Below are 22,706 nucleotides of genomic sequence, written 5' to 3' on the forward strand. Positions count from 1 at the left end.
ATCTTGAGCACTAAGCAATTACTGTCTGTGTATCTTAGGCCCTGTTTCCACTAGCTGCACCTTAGCTTAAACGCGTTTAATTAATTAATTAAAACTAAGCCAGTTCAAGAAAGCGACTGTTTTCACTAGGAATATCCGGGATATGCAAAACAAACCGTCTGAGAAAGCCTTATTTTGAAGTATTGGGCTGCTCTGTCGCCGAGTCATGGCAACTGTTGGTGGTCAGCATCTGCTAGTAGGAGTTTGCATGACGATGACCAAGGACACCGTCCTCTCTCCCTCCGTAGCTGCTTTCTTTTTTAATTAATTAACGATCCGTACATCTTTAGGGCCCAGCAAAACAGTCAATATCATCAAAACGACGTCGTTAGAATCCATCTAAACAAGAGCGCTACTGTCACGCGACAGTTAGACCTAAACCACTGTAATTACTAAACCTTGTTTAAGAAAGCGGTTTTGGTTAATTAAAATATAACTGGTTTGGTGAAGGTGGGAACAGGTCAATTCCTAGAAAACCCGTCTAGCCTAGACCACTTGTTAACCGGTTTAGTAGAAACGCGCCCTAGGTCTTAAGCCTGGTTCACAATACATCTCGCGTCAAAGAAGGCCGTTTCCGACGCGACTCGACGTGTTGGATAGAATTTTTTCCTATTCCAGCGCGTCGTGTCGGAAACGGCTTCCTTTGACGCGAGGTGTATTGTGAACCAGGCTTTAGTAATACGACACAGCTCGCTAAATTCTGATACGAAAAAATGTAAAGCGAAATCGGGACAGTCGGAAATCGATTGTCGCAAATTTGAAACATGACTGTGTATTAGCCCTTCCAGTTGTATTACTAGGCAAGGCATGACTAACTCGAGGGATTTGCAATTTCAGTTATGAAGTAGATATAATATTTGGATGCAAGTCAACTTTCGTTTCCACGATTTTGGTACTCACGTACACTTTATTGTACCAAGTAGCCACCACGTCGTCATGCAGGAAATGTAAGATACGATCTTTACTGTGTACAGCATTAGTTTAATGAGTGACGGCGCTACTAGTACATAAGATGGTCACCTGGCGATACTTAGCCTTGTCCCCAGACTCACACGAGCCTGGCAGTGTCCGGTTCCCGCATGACGGGAGTCTGAAAGAGTCATACGGATCCGGACACTGCCAGGCCCACGTGAGTCTGGAGACGAGGCTAGCGATAACAACATAACTTCGAATTCTGCAATTTGCAAATCGAAACATGTAAAGGGGTTTAGTGAATATCACCTAGTGTTGTGGCACTACAGTACTGCAATATATTTTACCAAGACATACACCTTCAGACTGTAAAATGTCACATTTGCGGGCTGCGCTGACGTCTAAAATGGTGATATAGTTTATCTCTAGAGTTTTATAAGACCTTGCTTATAATATGAGAAGTCAATCCTATTATAATGTTGAATATTGTTCATGCGTAGCGACGTCACTGATCTCAAAATGCATGGTGTTCTCCTAAGAAACATGTAATACACATATCTTTCTTTAAAGTTAATTAAGTAAGTAAATTAACAGAGTAAACCATTGGTATGTATCTAGTTATGCATTACTCGTTTTTGCGTCTGTCAACACCACCAGCAATTTCATCTCCACCATCCATTCAGACTATTAATTTTTATATAAAAATTGCTCTCTCTCTCTCTCTCTCTCTCTCTCTCTATATATATATATATATATATATATATATATATATATATATATGAATAACATTCGCTCTAGATACGCTAACTAGAAAGAAGAGCTTATAACCAATGTTACAGGACCTCTCTAATTAACACATTTAATTAAGTTAAACTCATTTTTCTTCTGACAAATGGCAGTTGCATGTAAATACACTGGCGCTAACTTTGTCTAATTACGAGCTTTCCGTTGACACTCACAGGGCCTTCAAGATCTAGACCGAAGCCTTGTTCCCTTTCATGACTGCGTACTGCTGCTAAAATCGAGTTTCCATGCTGCGCTCCGCTTTCGTTTTTACCGCGACAGCTGGACTCTGGTACATGTAGTCCATATACATGGTCTAAAAGTTTATATTATCTGTAAAATGTACTGTACCGGCGATATGGCAAAGTATACCGTTGTAAACATAGCACAGTGTCACTGATAGGCAGTATTATGTGTTTGATAAATTATTAGCTAACTTAAGATGTCAATTAAAGTTTCAAATAATAATTTTGTCGGTTCAACAGTAACAAAATTCTAATGTGGTGATACCGTATTGAATGTTAAATAAGCTAAAGCAGACTTCAACTGCTTATACGGGATAACTATTAAATCCGGGCACTATGTGTGCATCAAAATGGCGGCGCTCATAGTACGCTGATGTGGGTCTTGGTTGTTGTTTCTTGAGGTATAGTCTGGCTTCCTAGGCTGGTAACATAGGCTTTAAAATAGCAGAGGCAATCTTGTTAGTTGTGTATGCAGGCCAACCAGCGAGTGGGATCGATGTCGTTCGTTACTTACATGTTAACTCCCACGTTAGTACAAGTTAATGTTTAATCAAAGTACTAGTTGCTACAACTCCATTCGAACAACAAGTTCTTACCTAAGCTTGTTAGGAAGAGAAACAAGAAGGCAAAGTTGGGGGCGTGCCGTATGTGCGCCGCCATTTTGGATGATGACGTAGAAGTGGCTTACCTTCTGTAGTGTACTTGCACTTATACGCACACACTGATTATACACCACGGAAGACTGGCGCTCTATTGCTATAGACACACTGCACTATATCTGAACGCGGAACACAGACTCACTAGATGTATTGTCTCGTAACATACACGTAGCTAACCTAATTAGTATAGTATATTACACTCCTCCTTTAGGATTGTCTGTACGTACCCTGCTTCTGAGGATAACTCCAAGGGTGTGGAGGATCAATCCGAGCTGGTTTGTTTCGCAGACTTTGACAAGCTTCACACTGCTGCACTACTTCCTCGATCTCTTTATGCAGGTTTGGCCACCATACATAGCTGCGGGCCAATGATTTCATTCGACTCATTTCCAAGTGTCCTTCGTATAACTCTGACAGAATCAACGATCTCAACTTGCTTGGAATGATGACACTTTTCGCCCATAGTAAGCAACCGTTCTCAATCGAAAGCTCACTCGCTCGTCTCCTGTATTGTTCTATGACTGGTTCACCATTTGGTCCCCAACCACATTTCGTATATTGATAAACTCTCCTTAGAATTCGATCTCTCTGCGTTTCTTTTGCAATCTCTGCTGCAGTGACTGGTAAGGCCTCACAGTAATCCACATTGAACGACTGCTCATTTGGGTCAATGACTTCTACTGGAATTGGTAATCTGGATAGCAAATCAGCTTCCTTATTCTCAACTCCTGGCTTTCATAATCATATGCACTCAAAATAAGAGCCCAGCGCTGCAAACGTGCTGCTGGCAAGGTTGGGACTCCAACATGTGGTCCTAAGATCCGTAGTAATGGACGATGGTCAGTCACTAAAGTGAACTGCCTTCCAACTAAATATTTGTGAAACTGTCTCACCCCAAAGATAAGAGCCAGTGCGTCTTTCTCCAACTGTGCATATTTTCCTTCTGCTTGAGACAGTTCTAGACGCGAAAGGTATCGGTCTTTCTGTTCCATCTGCTATGACATGCGATAGGCAAGCTCCAACTCCTGCTGGTGATGCATCGCCGCATAGAATGACAGGCTTCTTTAAGTCGTAGTGTACTAAGAAATCAGACTGCAGCAGCTTCTGTTTCGCTTCCAAAAATGTTTTCATCTGTCTTGTTCCCCAAGACCACTGTCTCTGTTTCTGCAACAACTCATATAATGGTTCCAATACTGAATTCAGATTAGGCAGGAACTTCCTATAGTAACTGAGAAGACCCAAAAATGCCTTCAATTCAGTAACATTGGTCGGTGGTGGGGCATCTCGAATTGCCTCCACCTTGCTCTCTGACAGTTGGATGCCTCTGCTGCTAATAACATGGCGTAAATAGTCAACTTGTGACTTTGTTGAATTCACATTTCTCTCGTTTGAGCTTTAGACCCGCTTTGTCCAATTTCTGTAAAACTGCCACGAGTCTCTCATCATGCTGTGATTCGTTCTCTCCTACGACTAAGATATCATTCATGTAGCATACTGTTCCGGCAACTCCTGCCAAGATCCTATCCATTTCTCTCTGCCAGACGCTGGTGCTGTGCTGATTCCAAACGGCATTCGAGTGTAAGCGAACAGCCTCTTACTGGTATTCACGGTCAGATATTCTTGGCTGTCTAGCTCCACTTGCAACTGTTGGTAAGCGTGTTTCATATCCAGCCTTGAAAATATAGCTCCTCCTGCTAATGTGGCAAAAAGATCTTCCGGATTAGGCATAGGGTATGGATTGCTCTCTAAATAAGGATTAATTGTCACCTTGTAATCCCCACACAAACGCACAGTCCCATGTCCCTTCCTGACCACTACTATGGGCGCAGCCCACTGACTGCTTTCCACAGGTCTCAGTATGCCCTCGTTTTGCAACCGTGACAGCTCACTGTCCACTTTCTCTTGTAACGCGTATGGTGCAGGACGGGGTCTATTGACGTTCGGTTGAGCTCCCTCCTTCAGTGTCATCCTGCCTTGACTTCCCTCCAAGATACCGACTCTTGGACCAAATAGTGCAGGAACCGCTCAACTAGACTAAGACGTTTCTCTCCCTGGACTTGAAACAATGAGCTCCAATCCATGTGAATCACCTGCAACCAGCTCCTTCCAAGAATTGCAGGCTTTTTGCTAACATCATCAACAACTATTTTAGCACAGCGAATTGATTGCCATACCTCACTGGAACATCTGCTTCTCCTCGTACTTCTAGCGACTCGCCACTGTACGTTTGCAGACGCACAGTACTTGGTGATAACTGCACATGACTTAATGCGCTCTGGTAGTCTTTTGTTGGAATCACTGTTACTGTCGCTCCCGTATCCACCTCCATATCAACGTCACTTCCCGCTGGGTTCATTGTTACGTTCACTCCGCCTTGCTTGTGAGCGAAAAAAGGTTTTCTCTTCTGCTTAGAAGGCGTGGCTGACGGCGTGGCTTCTGCCTTTGTGCTCTCGTCTCTCCTTTTCTTGCGGCACATTCTGGCAATGTGACCTACTCCTTTGCAATGATGGCAGGATTGGGTTTTGAACCTGCAGTTCGCTGGATGATGACCAATACCTCCGCAACGATAACATTCCTTGAGGTCTTGTGAAAGCCACTTCCTCTGAAAAGAACCATCTGTCGCTTCCTTTCTCACGGCATGTGTGGTCTCTGATTGCTGCATAATTGGCCTCCTTGGCGGCTGAACAGCAGGACCACTACGTAACAAACGCGTCTCCTGAGTCGCTGTCTCGAAGGCTTAGCCATCTCTACAGCCCTTGCGAGGGTTAGGTCAGCCTTCGCTAGTATCTTTTGTTGCAATGCCTCAGAAAACCGACCGCAGACGAGCTGATCGCGGAGAGCTGTACTCAAGAATCACCAAACTGACAATCCTTTGCTAACCTTCGCAATTCTGACTGGTACACTGCAATCGACTCTTCTTCCCTTTGCTGTCGCTTGTAAAAGCGATAGCGCTCTGCGATCACGACTATGCGTGGTTGATAGTGCTTCTGTAGTGCTTCGAGCAACTCGTCCAAACTCAGGTCTTGCGGCTTTTGCGGACGGACTAGAATCTTCAACAAATTGTACGTTGTAGCTCCGATACATGTAAGAAAAACGGTCTTGCCCTTGTCTCCATCTGTCGAAATGTCATTTGCTACACAATAGAGTAGAAACCTCTCTTTGTAGTCTTCAACACTGTCGATTTCCGGTCGAAAATCGCTAATCTTCCCGTGTCTACTCGTTGCCATAGCCTCGTCGCCAATTGTAGTGTACTTGTACTTATACGCACACACTGATTATACACCACGGAAAACTGACGCTCTATTTCTATAGACACACTGCTCTATATCTGAACGCGGAACACACACTCACTAAAGGACGGACTCACTAAAGAGACAGAAATTCAAGCGACTTCGATTTTTCTTTAGGTCTAACCTAGACGTAAACTCTTGGCATCATGGGAAATAAATCTAAAGTAGGAAAAGCAATAGCTGGCAGTGTGAGAATTGCGGCAAACGTTTATGTAGATATAGGAGCGTAGGAGGGGCATCACGGAAGGTATACAGATTACATTACACATCAAAACGGAAGCGAGTTCATCTGTAAACATATTCCTGATGTCATAATGGTACAAAGTGCAGTAATGAATCATTCATTCTCTATGTCATATGTAACATCCATAAATTCCATGTACGCGTACATTTAGCTATATAGTACACTCAATCTATTCAGTATCTCAATTTTGGTGTTTTCTTGCCCATTTGCTATAATGTCTTCAACTGTTATTGCAAAAGCCGTAGCTATTCCTACAGATAGCTCAAATACACTTAAGGAAGGAGCTCTAGAAAAAGGATCAATGCCTATAGAAGTTCGCACAAACGGATGATCTGTAACGTCCATGCCTTCTTTGAGCAAGAGAAGCGTGATGGGCCAATCATGCTGGAGAGTGTAACAAAAAGAACCGCAATGGCGATGCAGGTATCTGAACACGCACTGTATTCAGAGTTCATCGCCAAGTAAATGTTGAAGGAGATGTGCATAGTCCCGCAAAGAAAGGCAAGAAGTCTGGTTCAGGTCCTGCCCAACAGGAGACCGACAACTTTCAAGAAGGAGTCATTCGTCGTAGAATTCACCATTTCTACGCAGACAGAGAACTCCCAACGATGTATAAACTGATTTTGGCTCTACAACAAGACATAGATTACTCATACAGCAAACAAACACTTCTCGAAACAGTCAAGAAAATGGGCTTCAAATATACAACACGCAACAAGAAAACAGCGTTGTACGAACAACACAGAATTATTGCTGCTCGTCATCACTATCTCAGACAAATAGAGAAGTACAGAGATGAGGGAAGACCAATAGTGTATGTAGACGAGACATGGCTCAACGCGCACCATACCTTGGAACGATGCTGGACTGACTACGACGGCAAAGGAGGTTTGAGAGTCCCATCAGGAAAGGGTGGAAGACTCATTATATTCTCCATGCAGGGTGGAAAGAGGGTTGGATTTCTAAGGCTGACCTCGTTTTTAGAGGAACGAAAGCACCGGTGACTACCATCCGGAAATGAACACGTCCCACTTTATGGAGTGGTTCAGAGAGAGGTCGATTCCAAACCTTCCAGCAACTTCTGTTATTGTTCTTGACAATGCCAAGTATCATAATAGCGTGGTTGAGAAAATCCCGACAAAAAGAAGCACAAAAAAGGACATAATCCAGTATCTGGGCTCGCATTAAATTCCATACGACAAGAAACTGTTAAAGGCAGAGATGTTCATGCTAATAAAAGCAAGAAACCCGGCTTCGCAGTACCTGACCGACGTCTTCGCTAATCAGCACAGTCATGCCGTTCTGAGATTGCCTGTCGGTCACTGCGAGTTGAACCCGATCGAGGTGGTCTGGGCACACGTCAAGGGCTATGCGGCATCTCATAACAAGGATTTCACCATGGCGGAAATTGAGCAGCTTGCGAGAGAAGGCATTACGCAGGTTACAGCTGGGAAATGGGCCAACTGCTGTGTCAAGCGCGTCATTCAAAAAGTAGAAAGCACTATCGAGAGACCGACGGGATAGTTGAAGAAGCGGTCGACCGTGTTCTCATTGAAGTAAGTAAGGCGTCAAGAAGAAGAGACTTCGGAAAGCGAAGAAGTCTTTGTTTCTGGAACAGATGATCCCTGTAGTGATTAGAATGCCACAATTGACCTGGCGGCGCGTGTGAAGTCACAGGTGGTCGTTCTAATTGGTCATGAGGGCGTAATGACATCCCGTGCTATACAGGAAGTAGCCAATTCTGTAGTTGTACAATACTGCTAAACTGGCTTTACATATCTAAGACTAACGCAATGACTTGTCTAGAGAATTAGAAAATCAGCAGCATTAATTAACTCGTTAAAAGTGTTTACTAACTGTCCTAAGTGTCCTAGTATAGTGTTAATATTTCTGCGTAGTTGGTAGTATTTTTGCTTAGTTTTTATGCAAACAGAGAAGGTTCAAAAAGCTTCCTTGGGTGTTCTTGTACAAACGTACGACATATTTCATCAATGTGGACTCTTTCGCTGTAACTCATAGCAATTACTGTAAGATCTGAGAGGCGTTCTTCATTTATGGTAGACCTAGCAAATGTTTTGATCCTCCTCGTTAAAGAGAAAGAGCGCTCAGCTTCAGCTCTTGTAATAGGCAGAGTGCATCCAAATAATAGTAAACGGTAGACATTAGGAAAAGAATCAGCGTCACAAGCACCAGAAGAAGGTCGTCTGGAATGGAGATGTGAGACTGTCGCCCTTCCTGTTCATCAAGCTTCAAGTGACTGTTTCTGTTTTCCCACAAAACTTCCCATCTTTTTAATTCATTTTCCAATGATTTTGGAAATGGAAGATCTTTTTCCTAGTAGCGCATGTTTTCCATGTTGTCAAAAAGAACCATTCTGAATTTTTATGACACAGAATGACTGAACGTACCAGAAACAACAACTCTCTAGCATGGGTATTTTCACCAGAAAATCGTTCTTCTATGTGGGTACAAAGCGAGTCCAGTAGAGGAATTGCCACAGTTCTTTTGTAGTGCTCTTTCGGATTTTCGCTTGGTGTGTTGCTCCGAATTTTTGTAAGCTGGTCTTTCTTGGGATCGACTCTTGTACTCTGATATTCTCAGCCAGCGGGGTTATTTCATCATACCAAGAACTAAAAGTCATGTCAATGTTGCTTCTAACAAGCTTGATACTTTGAAGAACTTTATCAACCTTTCTGTAAGCATTGAAGATGTTCTAATCACGCTTTTGGAGCTTTACAGCAAGCAACTTCACTTCATCAAGGATGCTCTTAGTAGTAATGAACACAGAAAGTGTCTGAAAAGAACAGAGTGAAACTTTCAGCCCTTGTGCTTTTGTTCTGGTGTCTTTGTCCCAATTCCAACTACCGTCAGATGAGGCTAGATCAGGAAATTCGTGAGGTGAAACAACGGCCTCTAGGAAGGTGACTAAAACTTCGTATAACTCTAGAAATACTTCAAAACATGTGTCGTTCCACCCATCGGGTCTTACATAGTCCAGGAAGCCTTGTGTGTGACGACTGGGTAGGCAAACCTTTACTGTCAGCTCAAACAGCGCCTGCCTCTTGGTACTTTTGGCTAAAAACAGATACTTCATTGATAACACCTATCAGATTCGTAACTTCGGGAATGATACAAGTTGCTGAAACAGATAGGTTGAGGCAATGAGCATAGCAAAGCGTGTACATCGCTAGAGGGGCTGTCTCTTTGATTTTAGCTTGAACACCAGCCCTTGAAGATGACATCACTGCAGCGCCATCGTATGCTTGTCCACGGATGTTGGATGGATCTAAAGAGACTGACGTATCAGAGAGAGATTCTAAAATACTTATGCATATCGTGCTGGCATTCGCTCTCTCTAAGTACAATAAACTGAAAAGCCACGCCCTGATATGGGGATCTCGAGGCGAAGGCAGGTCTACAGACCTTACACACACAGACAAGATCTCTTGGTTCGCGTGTGGATCAGTAACCTCATCAGCTATGACAGTGAAAGGCAAGACATTTTCTCCCATCTGTTTGGTCGAACGTTCTCTGATTTTGCACGCATATATGTGTATGATCTCGTTTTGGATAATTTTACTGGCGTACTTTGCATTGCTCTTGGCAAGAAGAAGGTGCTTCTGTAGAACACTGTTTTCCTTTCCCAAGAGCTGTAGTGTGGCAATAAAGTTCCCTCTGTTAACGTCTGCACAAACGAAATCTACCTTGTCATTACGGTCACCTCTAAAAGCCAAACCCTGCTTAGCCAGGAACTCCACAGCTAACACGTCTTGCCGTAGAATGACTTTGTTTTCTTCGGTTTGTTGAACTTGATGCTTTGTCAGCTGGCTATCTACTCTTACATCAGGATTATGTAGATTCTGCATAAAGAGATCCGCCTGCTCTGCTGCATGACGATGCATTACAGTTTCCTCGTGGCAAACAAGAATGCCATCTTTACCAAGTTCTTTGGTTTATGGTTTTTGTAAGGTGATAATACCAAGACTCCAGGTCTTTCTCCCTTAACACCTCCCCTCTCTGGCTGTTCAGGAAAGAGGATGCAATAGCAGCAAATTCCTCCTCCAAGCACACTGCTGTATGAAAGCCAAGGAAATTTTTCTAGCCATTTTTGGTGGAAAGATACACTCCATGTTCTTTTCATTTCTTCTTGGTAACTTGATGAGAGTGGAGAACAGCAGAACGAAAATATTTGAAGTGTAATGAAAGATATTGCTTTGTTTGGACATCCGGCATTTCTTTTGCCAACTGCTTCAAACGATCAAAGGAGCCACGTGCAACCTGTAGTAGGGCTCCTAGGTCAACTAACCCAGTTCCACCAGCAGAACTAGAACATTCTGTGCCAGCTGGCAATACTAGGAAAGTCGTCAATGTTTCAGAATCACTGTGTCCATCTTCCGAACTCCGACAGGGCTGTTTCTTGACATCATCGTATACCGCTTCACTGGCAACTTGAGCTTCTGTGCCGGCTGCTGAACCATCTTTGGTAATGACCACACGTTTCATTTTGGAAGGATTGTTGTGCAATTCTAAAGCTCTGAATGAAGACGCATGAATAACCTATCAGTCTGAAAAATGGCTCATAACTAGTATAAAAACGTGAACGGTAACCTTTTAAACAGAGCAGGAATCATGTTTGCATTGATTCCCGGAAGAGCACGAAGATATAGACGACACGTGGACTAGATAACGTGCGCTGCAACAGCAAACAACACGTGGTTTTTAAGCCTCGAGCTTTCATACCAATTTCTATACAATTTCTTTAATTTTTATCAGTGGTGAACCACGCCCATTAGAAAAGGGGTTGTAACCCCGTGAACCCCCATCTGGATCCGGCCCTGACATGTGTATTGCATTGCGTACGGCTGTAACAATAAAGATTAGGACAGACAGCGTGGTTTCCGTTTCTATCGATTACCGCTTAAGAACAAACCATTGCTGAAAGAGTGGTTGCCCAAGCTTCGTCTGAAGGATCCGCCCTTGTTACCGAACAGTCGTGTGTGTACGGAGCACTTCCACTCCGACTGCTGTGAGCGAGATTTACAAGCAGAGCTCTTAGAAACAAAGGGTGTGCCTGAAGCCTAACACTGTTCCAACACTCTTCTCTTGTGTAAACAGTACATCAACGAGGGTGACAGGCAAGGGTCGACAGCATGTTCACGTAAACAATCCCCGCTTCTATAGTACAAACTAGGAACTAGGAAATTAAGAATTTTATGTAATGTGCAGGCTGTTACTGATATACTAGAACAGTCATCATCTAAAGCAGCTAAAGAGGAATCTGACCAAGAATTTGAAAGATTGGAAGACCAGGAGATACCGGAGTCAAACACTCTACCAATAATGTGTGATGCATCAACGCAGTACGATCTGTCACACATTGTGAATCCAGAAGAACATTCATATCGTTTAACCTCCTCCCATTCCTTCAACTGATAGGGCATTTCATCCCCCTTCATTCTTGATAGCGGCTGACCCAGGGAGTTCTACTGCTAACCTTCGGCTAACCCTAAGGCTAACCTTCTATCGAATCCAACATACATACCTCGTATCAGTCATAAAGACTTTTATGAAAAACACCAGAGATCCATTCTTCAACAGTTCAAAGACACCCCCTATGTCTCCTAGGAGACGCGCGCTGTGATAGTCCTGGCTGTTCTGCCAAATATGGCACATACAGTCACATTGAGCAGGAAACTGCACTAATACTTGACTTCCAACTTGTTTAAGTCAGTGAAGTTGCCAACTCTGTTGTCATGGAACGAGAAGGATTTGAACGTTCACTTTTAAAGTTTCAAACTGAAGGCTTGCACATCAAACAAATGGCAACTGACAGACATATCCAAATTGCAGCTACCATGAGAAAGAAGTACCCCAACATAGACCATCAATTTGATGTTTGGCATGTTTCTAAAGGAATAGCAAAAAAGCTGACACAGAAGGGAAAATCTAAGTGATGCAGTAAACTCTTGCCATTGATCCACTCCATCTCCAATCACCTGTGGTGGTCTTCTCAGTGTTATGATGGAGACTCCAAAATAGTTACTGAACAGTGGACATCAGTTATCCACCATATAGTAAATGTCTACTCTTGGGAAGGTGCTAGCAAGTTTACAACATGTGAACACGAAAAACTAACACGTGAGGCATGTGGCGAAAAATCCTGGCTGAAGCCTGGCTCCAATGCTCATGAGTCCCTAAAGGGTTGTTTTAGACAAAGGTTACTGAAAAACATAACAAATCTCACCAAATTTTGTCACACAGGCATGCTAGAAGTGTATCACTCACTTCTCACAAAGTACTGTTCTAAGTGACAGCATTTTGGGTATAAGGGCATCATGGCAAGAATACAGCTGGCTGCTCATGACCATAATTACAACATTGATCGAGAACAACAAGTGGAGGAATCAAGAGGTATAAAGTTGTATTTCCTGAAGCTAGCAAAGCCTATAGCTGAGACAAAATCATATGAATACCTCCACGAAATTTCAACGTCTGTGCTGAAGAGTAGATCAATGGAGCAGAATCCCATCAGGCACCACAACGCTAAATCTTCACCAGTAGACTTAGCCACATATATAGCTGGGCATGAACAGCCTCCCAAAGAAGAGATTATACGTCGAACTAGTACTCGATTCCATTAGAAGTACTGTGTCAGTTGTCTGTGTCAACTACATATTCATTTGCTAATACATCACTGAGAATCATTAGCATCTCTAAACCCAACATAGTGCCCACTCCCTTCTGGAGACGCTTTGCATACAGCAGACACCACACACGATGGTATGACTATTCGTACACCTCTCCCCAACATCTCGTGAGCCCAGTGAGTAAATTGGCGGTAAGCCGCCAGTCTCAAAAGTCTACACAGAGAATTTACCATGCACTAGCAGTTGAGAACGAACGTGATCGTAACTTCAAATCATACCTGGCCGTAAGAGGTTCTGTAATGGAGCCTGGAGAGACGTTCATGACACCTACCGCTGTGCGTAGAACTTCATAGTGCAAGCAGACAGTGTGAATACTGTCTCCAGCTCAGAACATCGACTTCCTTGCAGCAGATGCATCATGTAATGCTCGGCATGACGATACACAAACCACAAGTACACCAGTCGGTATTTTCTAGTCGTTCCGTACGCGTATCAGGGACATGAAGTATTTGGTCATCGTCGTCGCTACCGCCAGACTCACTTTCCGACATTTCTCCAGCATTTCGAACAGGTTCAAAGTTATACGGACGGATAGTTTCCATCGTTCTCTTCAGCCGCTGCGAGGCATGCGCAAAAGGTAAGACACTCCTACGTCATCATCCAAGATGGTGGCGCTCATGTGACACGCGCCAACTTTGCTTTCTTGTTTTCTGACAGGCGTAGGCAAAAAGTTGTTGTGCAAATGGAGTTGTGGCAACTAGTACTTTGATTAAACGTCTACTTGTATTAGCGTGGGATTTCTCCTTTAAGCATAGCTGAGGCAATCTTGTTGGTTGTGTTCGGGCGAAGCTTTCCCTGGTCGTCTCTCGGCGAGTTGGCCAACGCGCGAGTGCGATCGATGATCATGTCGTTGCAACGTGGAGCACGAGTTATAGCCTCAGTTATAGCGTTAGAACGAGTTATAGCTTCAGAAACCTATTACTTGTATCCAGTTCACTGGAAAGTCGATTCGTACCGTTCGCACGACTCGTAGACAACGATTCCTAAACGGGGACCCCTTTGAAACAAGTGTTGCAGTTACTGATCGAAGAGCGCACGCACTTTTTCACACTTCCGTTATTTAAAATACTACAAGAATATAACGCGTCTATCGAATATGAAATAACGCACGTTATGATGTGTACATTGTTGATGACAATTCGCATATAGGCTTCATTGATATTAAATAATACAAATTTTAAAGCGCGTTATAATTTAGTAGCGCGCGCTGCATTTTTAGTTGTTTATATCAACGCCCACCTACCGGCCGCATGGCAGTGGTCTATAGGTGCGTGTTGATACAAATGCGCACCTATCTCCTTCCGTAAAATCATGACCAGCCACGTGTAGACGCTATTAGTATATAATCTCCGTATAATATCGAAATTCCATACTATTCCCGGATACAGTAGAGCCTCGCTAATCCGAATAGCTCTTCCGTTCTTACCTGTTCGGATTACTGAATTTGTTCGGATTATCAAAATACGAAGCCTTGGAGACCCAGACATAGCCTTGACAATCCAGACCGTTTGCGCATACATATGTCAACAATTACATGCCTACGCAGGGACAAGAATTCTTGCAACGCAACTAACTAAGTAGGTAACCCAACAACAAGCAAAAGCAACTCATTTCTCAAAGTAGTCCGTCACCCGCGTCTGTTCAAGAGTGCTTAGTCTCTTTTTAGCTGCAAGGTCACGTAGGCTCCGAAGAACACTCAAGCTGTATTGAGTTGCTTCTGTCTGTTCCCGAAACCATGTCAAACAATCAGAGAGCATTTGAAATGCACTGCCATGAGAGATGCCAGACTGGTTTGTGCTTGCATCATGATCAGAACTTTGCATTTCATCTTCATCTGCAGCAGTCTCTTCATCACGACCGTGAGCCAAGACTTCAGTGACAATTTCATCATCATCCAAATGAGTGTAACCAGGATCCAAATTGTCTACCATTAACCACTCCTCAATTTCTGTTGAAGTCATTTCATAACCCAAAGCAGAGAAGAGAGGGGTCAAATTAGAAGAAGGCTCTTCAAATGACTCTCCTGATTCTGTGATGCCAGCAGGTTCCTGACTGCCTTCGTCAGGATAAATGGGTAGAATCTTTCTCCAAGACAATCGAATTGTTCTAGGTGTAATTTCATCCCAACTAGCGGAAACTTTATCAGAAATTTCCATCATGTTGATTCCACAAACAAAGTCAATGATTGACACACCTCTATCATTTTGAAGAATAAGATCTTGAAGCATCTTTTTCCTGTATCGGCGTTTAATGGATACTAGCACACCTTGATCCATGGGTTGAATTAACGAAGTGACATTCGGTGGAAGGAACTTTGCGATCACTTTGCCATCTGCTGATATCAGGTCTTCTTCATTCGGATGAGCAGAACAGTTGTCAAGCAGAAGGACAGCTTTATCATCCAAACCCTTTTCCCTTAACGTTTCCTGCACTACAGGAACAAACTTATGATGGAACCAGTCAGAAAATATTCCTGTGTTCACCCAAGCATTAGACTGGTTGTAGTAACTCACTGGCAAGTGATCACGATTGACGTTTTTGAAACAACGAGGATTCTTGGATTTACCTATCAAGACCAAGGGTAGTTTTATGCTACCAGACGCGTTTGAGCAGGCACTGATGGTAACACGGTCCTTTTGAGTCTTGCGCCCATCAGCAGACCTCTCAAAGTGACCAGCAAGCGTTTTCTGAGGCAGCAGCTTATGGTACAAACCTGACTCGTCACAGTTGAATATTTGTTCAGTGCTGTAATCACTATCCTTGACAAAAGCTTGGAAACGTAACACAAACTGATCAGCAGCTGGTTTATCGGCAGACAGCTTTTCTCCTTGTAAGGCCAGCTGTCTAATGCAATGACGCTTACAAAATCTCCAAAGCCAACCAGACGAGGCAACAAAGTTGCCGAAATCCTCTTCTTGAGAAGAGTCTTAGACTCCTTTAATTTCTCGTGAAGCTGCAAGGCCTTTGCTTGTAGTAGTGGGCCTGATACAGGAATGCCTTTCTCGCGCGTCTGCCGAAACCACATGAAAACAGCCCTCTCCAGCTCCTCGTAAGTAGAAAGCTTCATTGTTTTGGCAAGTCGACTCGTTCCCATTTCGGTTAGCTTCCTTTCGTATTGCCTCAGTTCAGACTCTTTCCTCTTGATATCGCTAATGGTGCTTCGACCGATTCCATATCGTTCACACAGCACAGAATAGGAGGCACTTCCCAGTTCATCCAGTATTGCTACCTTCTGCTCTATTGTTAGAGTCTTGTGAGCCCGTTTTGTCTTCTTTGTTATATCTTTGTCTGACGACATGAGAACGTGTACCCGGATATGATCAGATGTTTGTTATTTCCCGGATATGAAAGGACGTTTGCACAAGGCCTCGGAATTCTAAATGCTCTCTGGAAACTCGAGGTCAAGCAGTTAGGGACATTCGGATTAGCGAGGGTTCGGATTAACGAGGTTCGGATTAGCGAGGCTCTACTGTACTCCTACCATTACGTTGCAGGTGGTACTGTACGTACAAATCGCCTGTTACTAACAGCGTTGTTTTGTTGACAACGTAGACACTTTCTTTCTTGCTTACATCCCACCTACTTGTTTGTGCGGTAGAATGTACAGCAGATGCAACATGAAAAACGTTAGCCTCGAATTTCCGTATGGAACTCAATTCGTTTATATCAATTACTGTTGTAAATCCCATAATGCCTTTGGCTTCCACATCTGCTACACTACAAAGCGGCTAGCCCACTCCGTATACAAGGTCTACAATGTCCTTACTTACAACTTCGGAGTGTCTCAACTTCAGAAGAAGAACTCCGAAAAAACACAAAGAACAAAAGCGCGCCACGCCCATGTTTTACGTAAGTTTACACGGGAGACTAGTAACACAACTATGGTACAAGATAACACTGACTTATGTTGAGGATCACAGCGTTATATGCTGCTGCGTGGGTTAGACCATGAAGCTCTCTCCACATAAATTCATCTAGATCTAGATAGGAGGGCGGCATATGTCGATGACATCCTTTCATCTTCTTAACTTGTTTTCACTCGGTTCCAATATGGCTGTATATGCTGGGTGTGTACTCCGGTTGCTGGGCCCACAAAATCAATGGAGTGGTTCACTGTCCTGTGTGCTCCTACAAGAGGAAGTGCGTTCACTTGGTGGTATGCCCTCCTCCATTCGTCCGAGTGTATGGTCGTGCCAGGTAGCACGTGCTGCTGGATAATCGGAAAGAGGGTTGCTGCATCTCTTCGAGGTACTACTTCCATGTGACCCAAAGCTAGTTGCCTGGATGTGTCGACCATTTCGAAGACCCATACTTGTTCACGGGGAATTCGTTCTCTATGATGGTACAAAAGCGATAATTCTAAATTTGTACTCTGGAATGTTTGCCACAATTACCTTTGGCTTGTGTGAAAAACATGATTCATCAATTTCAACAATATTTGGATGGACATGAGCAATGCCACCAAGACGAATCACGGTTTGTTGGAGCTTCCAAGAACGAATATCTCGTAGGTATTGGTATACAGTCAACCTCACATTTAGCGACATCTGAAAGGGCATAAAATTTAGGTCGTTATTTGCGATGTGTCGTTGAACCCAATGTACACGTTTACGCACAGTAAATGCCTTGTAGAGGCTTACTAACAGGTTTGACATTTATTTTAGTTTAATATATCAACTCGCGAGCAATCTAGTTTTCATTTATGGGTTTAAAGTACTGTTTAATGCGCTGTTACTTTTGGTTTTTGAAGTATTGGTCCACCATATACTCACGAATATTTGCCAATTTCAGGCACGCTGCCTCTGACCCTTGAATTGTCCGAAGATAGTCCAATGCTGATCCAATGCTTGTCATAGCCTCTTTGAACGATGGTGGAGGAGAAGTATCAATTTCTTCGACATCTTCTTCGTCAGAGCTAGTGCTTTCATCGAGTGGTTCTCTTGTTTCTGGAAAGACTGTGTCTAAAATATCATTAACGGAGTCTCCCTCACTGCTAGGCCCCACAGCAACACATTGGTCTACGTCAACGAATTCGGTCCAGTCAATCCCTTGTGTGAGACCAGCATCCTCTGGGTTGCTTCAAAGCGGAAAGGAATGCGGAAGACGCGGCTCTTCCACTCCTTCACCCACGCGGCGAAATCCTGCGTGGCAATAGCAATTGCGAATGACTTGAGCATCAACCGATTCCCATGCTGTTTTTAGACACTCTAAAGCGTGAAGAACGTTAATTGCAAATGGCGTTTCCGTTTCGTAGCAGAGCAATCACTTCTTCATCAACAATCGCCTATAGTGAAACTTCAAGTTCTTTATAATGCCTGCATCCATTGGCTGGACTATAGACGTTGTGTTTGGAGGAAGAAAGAATACTTTCACGTTTGACAAGGCAACTTGAGGGTGGCCTGAAAAATTGTCAAGAATCAACGCAATTTTTCTTTTCTGGCCAAGCATTTTTGCGTTTAACTTTCTCAGCCACGGCTCAAATAACTGCTGTCATCCAAGCAGTTCTGTTAGTATCGTAAGCTACGGGAATGTTTGCCACACCGCGAAGGCAATGTGGTTTCTTGCTTTTGCCAATAGCAAATAAAGACAATTTTTCTCCCGTAGCGCTGGCCGCGACAAGAATTGTTAGGCGTTCCTTAGAATGTTTCCTCCTCGGCACTTTTCACCTTTGAATGCGAGGGTTCTATCAGACATGAGTTTCCAAAATAGCGCAGTTTCATCTGCATTAAAGATGTTGTGATCAGAGAATTCTTGTCGAATCAATTCCAGCTGATGTTGCACCCAATCAGCTGCAGCATTTTTGTCAGCTGATTGACTTTCGCCGTGCATTTTCTTTGATGCTATCGCATTCCTCTTCTTCCAGCGATCCACCCAATTGAGATCGAGGCAATTTTCGTCAAACGACTCGTAAGCAGCAACTTCTCTTCTTTTCAGCTCTTCCTATTGCGGTTGCCTTCGTTAGAATCTCCAGACAAGTTATCGGAGTTTCTGGACAATTGGCCCTAATTCGACGAAACCACTCAAGCAGAGCAGCGTCGATCTGAGAATATCTCGATAACTTTGAACTCTTAGCACCTAGGCTCGTTCCGCTGGCAACTCAAGGGCGTAACTAGCATTAATATTTTACCGAGGCAAGTTTATATAAATTAATTAATTAAGCAATAATTTGTCTTTAACCTACTTTATGTATAATTTAAGTAAACATAGCTTCTATAATAACAACTGTCCCTATCTGCAATGTCCTGTACAATCAAATCTTCGTAGGACGTTCTCTCTACTCACAACCACATCTCTATGAATATATAGAAGAGCTAAGCCACTTACTCTTTCTTCTGTCATTGTTGAGCGTCATTGAGTGTCATTGAAAGAGGTCTTCTTCTGTTCGGTAACCGCGTGCAGAATGCCCGATCTTTTCTGTTATCTACTAACTGATACATCTAGCAAAATTTTTGCAACGCCATACCCATTTTATTTACCGAGGCAACTGCCTCGGCTGCCTCATGCCTAGTTACGCCACTGCAACTGCTTCTTCTATTCGACGCCTGTCTTTGATGATGCCAGCTAAAGTACCGTGAGGGACGTCGTACTGCTTTTCCAACGCATTCCGTGACACGCCCGAGTCGAGTTCGGCCAAAATCGCGTATTTTTCTGAGAATGACAGCCGTTTTCGCTTTCTGGAAGCCATGCTCAAGACACGTGATCGGCGCATGCGTTACAAAATTTACATTGGTCGGTATAAACGAGGAAATTAGTACTACACTGGACAGTTTAGACAGGTCGGTAAATGCAATTTGTCACTATGTCCGCTGTCGCTAAACCCGAGGTAGGAAGACATATTTTGTACTACCTTCTTGATAGAGTAAAACGTTTCGGTCGTTAATACCGATGTGTCGCTAAACCCAATGTCGCTAAATGTAAGGTTGACTGTACGTAGCGTAATGGTTGTTTTGACCACGCGAACCTGTGTGCAATACCATTGAACTACCTCAGTGAGAACGTCCTACGCATGCGTTAGAACGGCATATTTCCAAAGCGTACGCCTGGTTTTACCCCCTCCCTCCCAGCGTACGTTTTGTACGCTCGTGAAAATGCCGATAAATATGGACGACCCCTTGGGGATTCCTGAATGGGCAATATTTCTTGCTCTGTTCAACCTTGTTTCGCCAACTCTAGCAGATGGTTCAAAACTCCCTAAGACTTCCGCTTTTATCATGTTTCTTATGAAACTCCGACTGAATCTTTGTGATCAGGACATAGCTTACAGATTTGGCATTCACAGAACAACAGTGTCAAGAAATTTTCAGCGAGTGTTGGAAGCAACTGCCATCAGAACATCACACCTGATAAAGTGGCCAGACAGAGAGACCCTACGTCAAACTATGCCTACTTCCTTCAAAAGATTCTTTAAAAAGTGTTGTGTGATTATTGATTGCACTGAAGTATTTATGGAGAGGCCTTCAGATCTTCTTGCCAGTGCACAAGTATGGAGTCACTATACGCATCATTCAACAATGAAGTTTTTGCTTGGGATTTCACCACAAAGGACTATATCATTTGTGTCGCAGTGTGTTGGTGGACGCATGTCAGACAAAGAGATTGTTGAAAAATCTCAACTTATGGAACATTTACTGCCAAGTAAGGTTGTGTGTGTGTGTGTGTGTGTGTGTGTGTGTGTGTGTGTGTGTGTGTGTGTGTGTGTGTGTGTGTGTGTGTGTGTGTTACATACATATCATATGTTACATAATATGTATCATTAGGAGACATTATATTGGCTGACAGAGGCTTTCTGTGCCAAGACTATGCCAGTTTAGTAATGGCTGAGGTGAAAACCCCTCCGTTTACTAAAGGCAAACGGCAGCTGGAGAAGAAGGAGGTGGACTGGAGTAGAGAGTTGTCTGCTGTCAGAATACATATTGAAAGAGTCATTGGCGTGGTTAAACAAAAGTACACCATTCTGCAAGGTGTTCTTCCTCTCTCTTTAATATCTGATGAAAACACTATTGACAACATAGTTAAAGTCTGTTGTGGGCTAGTAAATTTGTGCCCTTCTGTGATTAGTCAGTAGTAAATTTGAATGATATCTCATAAACTACTGTCTGTTCGCCATAAGCGTGAACTTTGAAAATCATTAATATCTCCGCTGTTTTTTGGACTTTCGCGATGATCTCGGTATCGTTAGAAACCGCTAGGTCTGGCATTTCTGTTTATCAAATTATCTAAGCCCTTCCAACAAAGAATACCAAAGGATAAGGTTTTTGCATATCAAAGGTCTATGAGGAAACAATGGGTGGTGCAACTGTCATTATCCAATTACTTTGTTAGACTAACCGATTACTGTATGTTGTCATTACGCTACTACGCATCTGAAACAGCGTCTGATCGCAACAATTCCCTGTCGTTCTCGTCCATAACAGGTTCACATTCGTCTTGTTCACCGTCGGAGTCTTCTCCTTCACCTTCGAATTCTATGTCTCTAACCTCGATATCATCGTCGTCATCCTCTGTCCCCAGTTCTATGATATATTCCTCCACGCTCTCTTCTTGGAGTCCATCCTTCTCCCAGAAGCGCTCTTCCTCTTCCTGCACATGCTGGCAGTGTTTGGCCCACATCTCGGGTGTGACGGATTGGAATGCATCCGGAACCAATTGCTCGAGGTCTGCAAGCTTGAACGTTTTGTTGTGGACTTTGAGATATCGTTTGACATCAGCCCAGACCAGCTCTATGGGGTTAAGTTCGCAATGTGCGACAGGAGATCGGAGGACAATGTGGCCGCATGCCTTGGCAGCTTCGTTGGTAGCGTACAACTTCCTGTTTGGCACCGACAATTGGATTTTTGCAAACAAATCCTTCTTTAGGTCTTTGTCACTAAAAGGAATTCGTTTTCTTGTAAGCCACTCTTGCATTTCTTTTTTTCTGCTTGATTTTGTCGGAACCTTTTCTACTACAGAGTTGTGGTAAGGGGCGTTATCAAGCACGATAACGGAGCCTGGCTGTATATTGACTAACAGCTTCTGGAACCACTCCAAGAAATGCTCTGAGTTCATTTCGTCGTGGTAGTCTGTGCTGTTCTTCTTTGATCTGAAAACCAAGTCTGCATTGGGAGTCCACCCCGTTTCACTTCCTGCGTGAAGTATGATAAGGCGTTGACCCTTTCCTGAAGGTCTTTTCCACCCACCGCGTCCCTGTTCATCCAGCCAGAGTCTCTCCGGAGCCATGTGTGAATTTGCCCAGGTTTCGTCCAAGTACACTATGGGACGGTCTTCTCTTCTATACTGCCTAATTTTTTTGAGGTAATTATGGCGCTGCTCCATAATGTCTCTACGTTCATAGAAATATAATTTGTCGTCACGTAGGGTATGTCTGAATCCCATTTCCTTCAGTAAGTGAAAGAGAGTTGTCCGCCCGCCAGGAAATACGCCTTTTTCGCGGACACGCACAAGGAGTTTGTCCAAGGTTGGATAGTCTCTATTTTCATACATTTCATGTACTGTTCTCCGTATTGCTGCTCGATCAAAATCATCAACGTTGATGGTCAGTCGGCGTTCTCGTTTAACGAGTTTCTTCGGCGGTGTTTGAAACTGTTGACTTGACAAGAATTCTGTGTGGATCTTTGCCAACGTCGTTTTGCCTAGGCCAGTGGCAGCTACCAGTCGGTCAGTGACCCTGTTGAGACTGATGCGATGTTTGGCTCGTCGTTCTTCTTCAAAGAATTGTCTGACACGTTCAACAAGACGCTTTTCCGCTGAAACAACTCGCTCGCTTTTTCTCCTTGCCATGAAACCTTTGCTAATCGTAACTAATAAGTTAATTATACAGCATGCATGCG

General features: G+C 43.5%; 4 protein-coding genes across 4 annotated transcripts; 1 reads left to right on the forward strand and 3 right to left on the reverse strand.

The window, feature by feature from the left end:
- Positions 1–4,120: 4,120 nt before the first annotated feature.
- Positions 4,121–4,606, reverse strand: LOC134195463 (uncharacterized protein K02A2.6-like). The gene has a single exon (XM_062664522.1). The coding sequence runs from the start codon at positions 4,604–4,606 to the stop codon at positions 4,121–4,123; it is 486 nt and encodes a 161-aa protein (XP_062520506.1).
- Positions 4,607–14,309: 9,703 nt separating this feature from the next.
- On the reverse strand, positions 14,310–16,177 carry LOC134195557 (jerky protein homolog-like). The gene is made up of 2 exons (XM_062664632.1): positions 15,862–16,177; positions 14,310–15,793 (listed from the first exon to the last, which is right to left on the reverse strand). Exons 1-2 carry the CDS (start codon positions 16,175–16,177, stop codon positions 14,487–14,489), a joined length of 1,623 nt encoding a protein of 540 aa, XP_062520616.1. The 3' UTR covers positions 14,310–14,486.
- A 3,790-nt stretch (positions 16,178–19,967) lies between these two features.
- LOC134195645 (uncharacterized) lies at positions 19,968–20,944 on the forward strand. Its single transcript, XM_062664744.1, has 3 exons — positions 19,968–20,360; positions 20,445–20,514; positions 20,637–20,944. Exons 1-3 carry the CDS (start codon positions 19,968–19,970, stop codon positions 20,942–20,944), a joined length of 771 nt encoding a protein of 256 aa, XP_062520728.1.
- Positions 20,945–21,204: 260 nt separating this feature from the next.
- Positions 21,205–22,276, reverse strand: LOC134195205 (uncharacterized). Its single transcript, XM_062664207.1, has one exon. The coding sequence runs from the start codon at positions 22,249–22,251 to the stop codon at positions 21,235–21,237; it is 1,017 nt and encodes a 338-aa protein (XP_062520191.1). The 5' UTR covers positions 22,252–22,276; the 3' UTR covers positions 21,205–21,234.
- Positions 22,277–22,706: the final 430 nt, after the last annotated feature.

This window comes from Corticium candelabrum, chromosome 1 (assembly GCF_963422355.1).
Source record: "Corticium candelabrum chromosome 1, ooCorCand1.1, whole genome shotgun sequence".
In the NCBI taxonomy this organism is placed as follows: Eukaryota; Metazoa; Porifera; class Homoscleromorpha; order Homosclerophorida; family Plakinidae; genus Corticium; species Corticium candelabrum.

What these genes read in the sequence shown, in the direction of transcription:
- LOC134195645 (XM_062664744.1), top strand. Translation starts at nt 19,968, where the DNA reads ATGCCGATAAATATGGACGACCCCTTGGGGATTCCTGAATGGGCAATA. An exon ending in ATCTTCTTGCCAGTGCACAA is followed by an intron (nt 20,361 to 20,444) that starts GTATGGAGTCAC and finishes TTTGTGTCGCAG; the next exon opens with TGTGTTGGTGGACGCATGTC. An exon ending in TATGGAACATTTACTGCCAA is followed by an intron (nt 20,515 to 20,636) that starts GTAAGGTTGTGT and finishes ATGTATCATTAG; the next exon opens with GAGACATTATATTGGCTGAC.
- LOC134195557 (XM_062664632.1), bottom strand. Translation starts at nt 16,177, where the DNA reads ATGTCGTCAGACAAAGATATAACAAAGAAGACAAAACGGGCTCACAAG. An exon ending in GAAAGGCATTCCTGTATCAG is followed by an intron (nt 15,794 to 15,861) that starts GCCCACTACTAC and finishes ACTCTTCTCAAG; the next exon opens with AAGAGGATTTCGGCAACTTT.
- LOC134195205 (XM_062664207.1), bottom strand. Translation starts at nt 22,251, where the DNA reads ATGGGATTCAGACATACCCTACGTGACGACAAATTATATTTCTATGAA.
- LOC134195463 (XM_062664522.1), bottom strand. Translation starts at nt 4,606, where the DNA reads ATGACACTGAAGGAGGGAGCTCAACCGAACGTCAATAGACCCCGTCCT.